This window comes from Euphorbia lathyris, chromosome 7 (assembly GCF_963576675.1).
Source record: "Euphorbia lathyris chromosome 7, ddEupLath1.1, whole genome shotgun sequence".
Taxonomy (NCBI): domain Eukaryota; kingdom Viridiplantae; phylum Streptophyta; class Magnoliopsida; order Malpighiales; family Euphorbiaceae; genus Euphorbia; species Euphorbia lathyris.
Genome location: NC_088916.1, coordinates 79631508 through 79638219, shown reverse-complemented (window position 1 = coordinate 79638219; position 6712 = coordinate 79631508). Strand labels below are relative to the sequence as shown.

At 37.4% G+C, this 6712-nt stretch overlaps 1 protein-coding gene across 4 annotated transcripts; it reads right to left on the bottom strand.

The window, feature by feature from the left end:
- Positions 1 to 268: 268 nt before the first annotated feature.
- Positions 269 to 4386, bottom strand: LOC136235252 (splicing factor U2af small subunit B-like). Of its 4 annotated transcripts, none has more exons than XM_066024845.1 (3): positions 3250 to 4386; positions 1514 to 1578; positions 269 to 1355 (listed from the first exon to the last, which is right to left on the bottom strand). In XM_066024845.1, the coding sequence occupies exon 1, from the start codon at positions 4162 to 4164 to the stop codon at positions 3313 to 3315; it is 852 nt and encodes a 283-aa protein (XP_065880917.1). In that variant the 5' UTR covers positions 4165 to 4386; the 3' UTR covers positions 269 to 1355; positions 1514 to 1578; positions 3250 to 3312. The 4 variants fall into 4 exon arrangements, with proteins under 4 accessions (XP_065880917.1, XP_065880916.1, XP_065880918.1 ...); XM_066024844.1 differs by having other exon boundaries at positions 269 to 844; positions 1083 to 1578; positions 3250 to 4385; XM_066024846.1 differs by lacking the exon at positions 1514 to 1578.
- Positions 4387 to 6712: the final 2326 nt, after the last annotated feature.

The following is a 6712-nucleotide window of genomic DNA, read 5'->3' as shown; positions in this document are numbered from 1 at the left end:
GAAAATATTTCATTTTCTAAAACACTGTTTTCCAACAAACAAACGAAGCTTTATACGATGTTCTTTTTATCAATTTGTTTTAATAAAGTCTGTTTCCTTACAAAAGAAAACATTATCTGAAATAACTAAATATAGAAATAAACAAACAATAATATAGTAAAAAAAAACAATAATTTTTCATTGTTCAAATCGCAAAATAAAAAAAAAAAAAAATTCCTTTTATTTTAATGGCCAAAGAAACCTATTATTGTACACAGGATATTGCATAGAAACAGAAAAACAGTTGATATAATCATATATTTTTATATGGTTCATATTACACGATTAATACTGCAATAACTCATTTTGACACCCCTGCGAAGTCCTAAACATTGATACTACAATAACTCATTTTGACACTGCTGGGAAATCCTATACGTTATCTACCAACTGAGCTATCCCGACCATTTTAGCCACGTCGAAAGCTACCTAACAAGAGTATAATGTATTTCTCTTTAAGCACATGACCAGCAAACATAACTTGATTTCACAATACAGGATGAAAGACAACCCCAACTTCCATAACCCGTTATCATTTACTGTGCATTTATATTATATAATCACATTAAATATAGAAATAATGTAACACGATTATAATACGCCAACTCGAATTGCTTGCCACTCTTAACTACCAAACCTCCTCTTGCGGCCGACATTTATACTTGGGACTGCTTTTCAAAGTTAAGCAGAAAAAGATGATGGCAGAGTTCTATAGCATCAACATCTATAGAAACTTTTTACAATGGAACGGGACCAGTACTGGTCCCTCCTCTCAGATGGTTACAATGGGACGGGAAAAAGGTCACTTGCCTGTTATATGTCGAATTTTAGCATTATGCAATTTTTCCCCGGGTTTTTATGCGTTTGTTAGCATTAGATGTGAGAAGTTATACTGTGGAATGGGAGTGGTACTGCCAGTACCACTCCCATTCCACAGTATAACTTCTCACATCTAATGCTAACAAACGCATAAAAACCCGGGGGAAAATTGCATAATGCTAAAATTCGACATATAACAGGCAAGTGACCTTTTTCTGACCAACCTTGTGTTCAGCTAGCTCAATTCAGAGATCCAAATCTGGCCCTAAAAGCATAGTTGGTTAAATCATTAGCACACAATAAGCAAAGATAATTTTTGTCTAGTGTGTGAATAGAAAATCGTTAACAAAGCGCAATATACTCCCCACATTTCAGCTAACAACTTTCAAGTCCCAAGTCATATCAGCAACTCCTGTTAAAAATATTTGATCCGACTCTTCTAGTCCTTTACCTACAAACTTCTAAGTGCTCGCAGATCCGGTCAAAACATTGAGGTGCTGAAGAGCAAACAGAGTAATTAATGATGATGTATAAGGATGCAAAATTGTAAACATCAATGAAATGCTCAAATGCAAAATTGTATAAGGATATTCCCTATCATGCATGCCGTGTGACAGATTACGCGCCTAAGAACCCAATGACCAACAAAACGTACACAAAGACGAGGACAAGCGAACAAAGAATCCACTCTCTTCGAGCAATGCACCATTATTTCCCTAGCTACAAAAACAACAAGAGAGAAAAGACATTGTCCTGAAGTCATTAGAAACCTCAAAGTTTAGATGTGCAATGTAAAAAGTGGAAAATATGATCTTAAAAAGGCACTAAACCTTAGCTAATTAACGAATTTAACACCAAATACAATGCTTCTTAACGATCAAAGCATTAACAGTTAAGCAGAACAACTAAAGAACAGTTCACACATTTCAGACATCATGGAATTATGCATCTTGACGTCCAATGGAAGTAAGACTGAGACTTCCGATGAGTGCAATATTATCAAAGTAAGCATGTTACCACGCCATTGCTAATCTAATAAACTCCTAATACTATACCATACTTAACTATTTTCAACTACAAGCATCTATTGTTTGAGAGACAATAGCAAGTCATACAAAACCTAATGAAGCGAAGCCTAGCTTGGCTACAACTCCACCACATCAGAGCCCGGATAAATCTCATCCATGTACAAATAAGTATAGTCAGAAAGTGAAACCAATCCACAAGAATCTGCAATTATTTTAACATAACGTTTACAGACAGCACAATCCATATGATAAGATTTCCAATTTTATCAACACTTCTCTACCAGCAAATGAAGATTTCTTTCATAACTAGAGAACTCAAAATCTAAACTAAAAAAAAAGGAATGCTCAAACTTTCTGACATAAAATAAGAAGCCCCAAACAAACTCTAACCCTATATGCAGGATCTTATCTATAATTATAGCATGAAATAGATACTGAACCTCAGGAGTCAGGTATCTAGAAGGAAGAAGCAAAACAATCTAATTTAAATCTATTTTCTTTCCCATCGCTGCCTCGAAGATTGATGATAGAGAAAGAAAAGAGAAGCATTCTAACCAAATGTTTCTATACCAACAGGGGGCAACTATGTTGCACGGAAACGGGAAATGAAATGGAAAAGGATACCAGGAAATGTTATATCTAAGAAAAATTAGCTAGGAGAGGTAATGGAAATGGAAAACAAATGGAAAGGGAAACGGACACGAAATGCGGAAACGCTAGTGAGGAAGAGTTTCCACGCAACATAGGGGGGCAATAATGCACATAACAAGGACTATCATAAGCCAATAATACTAACATAATCAGAGAGATTAAACAATTATCCCGAGTTCATTCACTAAATTGTAACACAGTAAATCAAACATATGACCAAAAATACCAATGCTAAAAGAAAACTTCATAACTGAAAACACAAGCCCAGAATTCCACAATGAAGGTTCAGAAGACTCACGCAGAATTGGTCACTTGGGATTGAGCTCAGTCTGCTATAATGATTTGGTTCAAGAAAAAAAAAATCTAGACTTTTGATACAATAAATCTGCTCTAGAAAAAATGTCACATGATCAGAAGGCCAAGGAAACATGCATGACCAGTGTAATTAACATTTAATCAGAGATTCACCATTAAAAAAGCAATGGAATCATACAAGAAAAGGCACACAAGACATTAGCAACAACAGAAGTTTCATTGAAGCATCTTTAACCCTTAAACATCAGACAGGAGGTAAAAATTACCACCAATCGGTGTTAAAAAAATGACTTAAAATTGACATGATTATGAACAACACAATTCTACCAGCAAAAAAGTTTTAAGCCTTTCAAATGAATACCATCAATTGTCAAACATCTGAGCCTAGAAATATTACCAATAAGAGAAAAATGTCAAAAGAGGTGCACTAGTTGGACGAACAAGTTGAGACCAATTTCCCTCACTGCTTCTCCTCCCTCTCTCTATTCCACTGTTCAATCCTAGCTCTGCGTTCTTCACTCCCTTCCCTAACCGGACTCCTGCTCCGCCTCGGACTACCCTGTCTTCTTCTACCACCACCATCTCTCTCATACCTGTCGTTTCTTTCCCCGCTCCTCCGCCCATTCGCACGGTAATCCCTCTCCCTATCCTTATAATCCTTCTCTCGCTTATCATAATCTCTATCTCTATCCCTTCTTGGCTTCGGACTACCACTTCTGCTCCGACTCCTACTGACTCTATATCCGCGATACCTACCAAAAAGCTTCCTCCTCAATTCTCTACCAATCAGCTTCACATGCATAAAATTACAGTAACCTCCACGGTTGCAATTATTCTCCTCATACTGCCTGCACGTAGCTTCACGAAAATCGGTAACAGGCGAAAAATCAGCGATAATCGGGCGACCGGAGTAGAACCTTCCCTGAAGTGCCTGCAAAGCAGCTGCAGCCTCATCCTCCTCCCTGAACGCGACATAGACGTTACCGATCATATGGTCAGCAAGATTATCACAGACGTTAAGACTCTCGATCTCGCCAAACTTGTTGAGCTCTTCAAAGATATCTTCATAAAAGTCCTCGAAGTGTTCCTGGATCTTTCGTGGATCAATCGGCTGACCCTGGGCGTCGACGCCAGGTGTGATCATATCAGGACGTTGATACATGTTTGATAAGAGGAGAGTTGGGGAAATCGTGGGGCGATTGTGAAGGCGAGAGCAGCGATCTCCATGACGGCACGCACCGATCTTGAAATAGAATGGACAGTTAACACGGTCCTTCTCAGTGCCGAAAATTGAAGCCAAGTGCTCCGCCATGGTTTATGAAATGTAGAGCTTTATTAGCTGCTCGTTAGGATTGTTAGAAGGAGGATCAAAAAGCAAAGCGAGAGAGAGAGAGAGAGATTGTCTTCAAGAAATCCTCCAAGAAATGATGGACTGGAGAATCCGACAAACCCTATATCGGACCAGAGAATTGGGGATTTATGGATAGTGGAAACTTCTAGGTCTTTTAAGTATGAACGAACAAGCTAGCCTAGACATAGTACCATGTTGTTTTTTTTCCAATTTCTCGGTTTAAGTCTTGACACGTTTTAGATGGATTTCTTTCCATTAATTTTGTTTCCACCCCATAAGTTAGGATTGGAACTTAAAAAAAAAAAAAAAAAAAATCGTACGTGTTTGATTAACCAGTCCATAAGGACGGAGACGGGACGGAGACGGTTATATAATTATCATTTCATCCCCAAATATTTACGGGACGGTTTTGGAGAATCCCTATTAAATGATTCGAGGATTTTTTCATCCCCATCCCCTCCCCATACGGTTTCCGTATGGTTTCGGGGAATCCTCATGCCCAATAAATTAATAATACTCTTTATAATCAACAATTAAAATAAACCCAATTTAAATAAATTAATTGTATTCTGTTAAAATTAGCTAGTTCTCAAAACAAAATAAACCTAATTAAAATTAATAATACTTCTAGCAGAATTTAAATCACAAATCTGAGTTAGAAGAATTTAAAATACAAAATGGTAAACCTAATAATATTATGTGTAAAGTCTAATATGAATTAGAATAATTTAATCACAAATCTGAGTTAGAAGAATCTAAACAATCTCAAATCATAAACATAAAATCTGATATGAGTTAGGAGAACAAGAATATCATACATTCAATATATATTATAAAAGCTCTCGTACATATTCTATCATCCTGTTACTAATTTATATGATACATTACTATAAAAAATGGTTAGATCAATTAATGATTTTATTAGGGGATCCCCATGGGAATTTACACGGTAACGGGGCGGTGATCTCCACTGGACGGATATAGCAATCCTCATCTACATCCCCATTTAGGTTTCGGGTGAAAAAATTTCCCCGTGCCCATCACCAATTTTTACGGTTTTTCCCTATCCCCGTCGATTCGGATACCCGCGCTTTTCAGATAATCCTCTCCCCATTGCCACCCCTACCAGTCTATTAATAAAAATTATTAATTAATTCTGATTAACCATATTTCGATTAATCTATTATTTCTTCGATCGGTTAATTTATATTTCGATCGATTAACCATTAGTGACTTTTTATAGAAAAAAATATTTTAAATTATAATTATTCACTTTAAATGAATATATAATTACTTAAATATTAAATAGAAATATTGAAATTCAAATTCAATTAACAAAATCATCTAAATAAATAAATTTTATATTATTTTAATACCTTTAACTTAAAAATTAAATATAAGCAGGAGGGGGATCTTGGTATTCGGGCGACGAGGGACTGTAACCAAGCTTTGTTGGCTAAACTTGCTTGGCGAGTTCTCTGTGATAAGTCCACGCTTTGGGTTCACACGATGAGGCATCGGTATGCGAGGTCCGAGAGCATATGGAAATCTTGAGAAGTCTACCCAAGAGCTGGCAAGCTAAGAAGACAGCTGTGGAAGAGGCTCAGGACCTGACCACATACAAATATGACGAGCTGATCGGATCTCTGCTGACCCATGAGATCTCAATGAAGAACTTTGAAGCTAAAGAAAAGTCAGAGGACAAGAAGCAAAAATCACTTTTCATGAAAGGTGACTCAACAGAAGCTGACTCATTAGATGATGAGGAGATGGCCATGTTCACAAGAAAGATGAAGAAGTTGTTCATAAAGAATGACAAGAACAGCAAAAGGCCATTCAGAAGAAGCGATAAGTACAAAGCTGAGTCCAGCGACAACAGATACAAAAAGGACAGCTCGAAGCCTGTCACATGCTTTGAATGCCATCAGACTGGGCACATTAAATCAAGTTGTCCAACTCTGAAGAAAGAAAAGAAATGTAGCAGAAAAGCAATGGTGGCAACATGGAGTGACAGTGATGAGTCAACCTCATCAGAAGCTGATGCCACAGAGTCTGCAAACATATGTTTTATGGCGGACGAATCTGCTGACCAAGGCCGATCTGAGCAAGCTGACCTCTCAGATGACACTGACCAAGAGGACCACTCCAATGAGGTAACATCTCTTCTATTGCTCAGAAATGAAATGGTTAATGCCCTGAGTGACCTCTATACACTGACCAAAAAGTGTAATAAGAAAATTAGAGCACTCAGCAGGCGATGTGATGAGATCGAGGAAGTCAAACTGAGTGATATCCGACATCTCCTTCAAGACAACACTAGGCAAGATGAAAATTTGAAAATAATGCATAGATTTGTTTCTGAAGTCCAATCAGACTCTAAGAAGCTGAGAAAGGACATCACAACTATACAGAACCAACTGAGTACATCGGCTAAGAAAAGGTTCTATCCTCATGCTGAGTATCAAGATACTGGCCAGCATCGACAGTACACTTAGCAGAACAGTCAGTG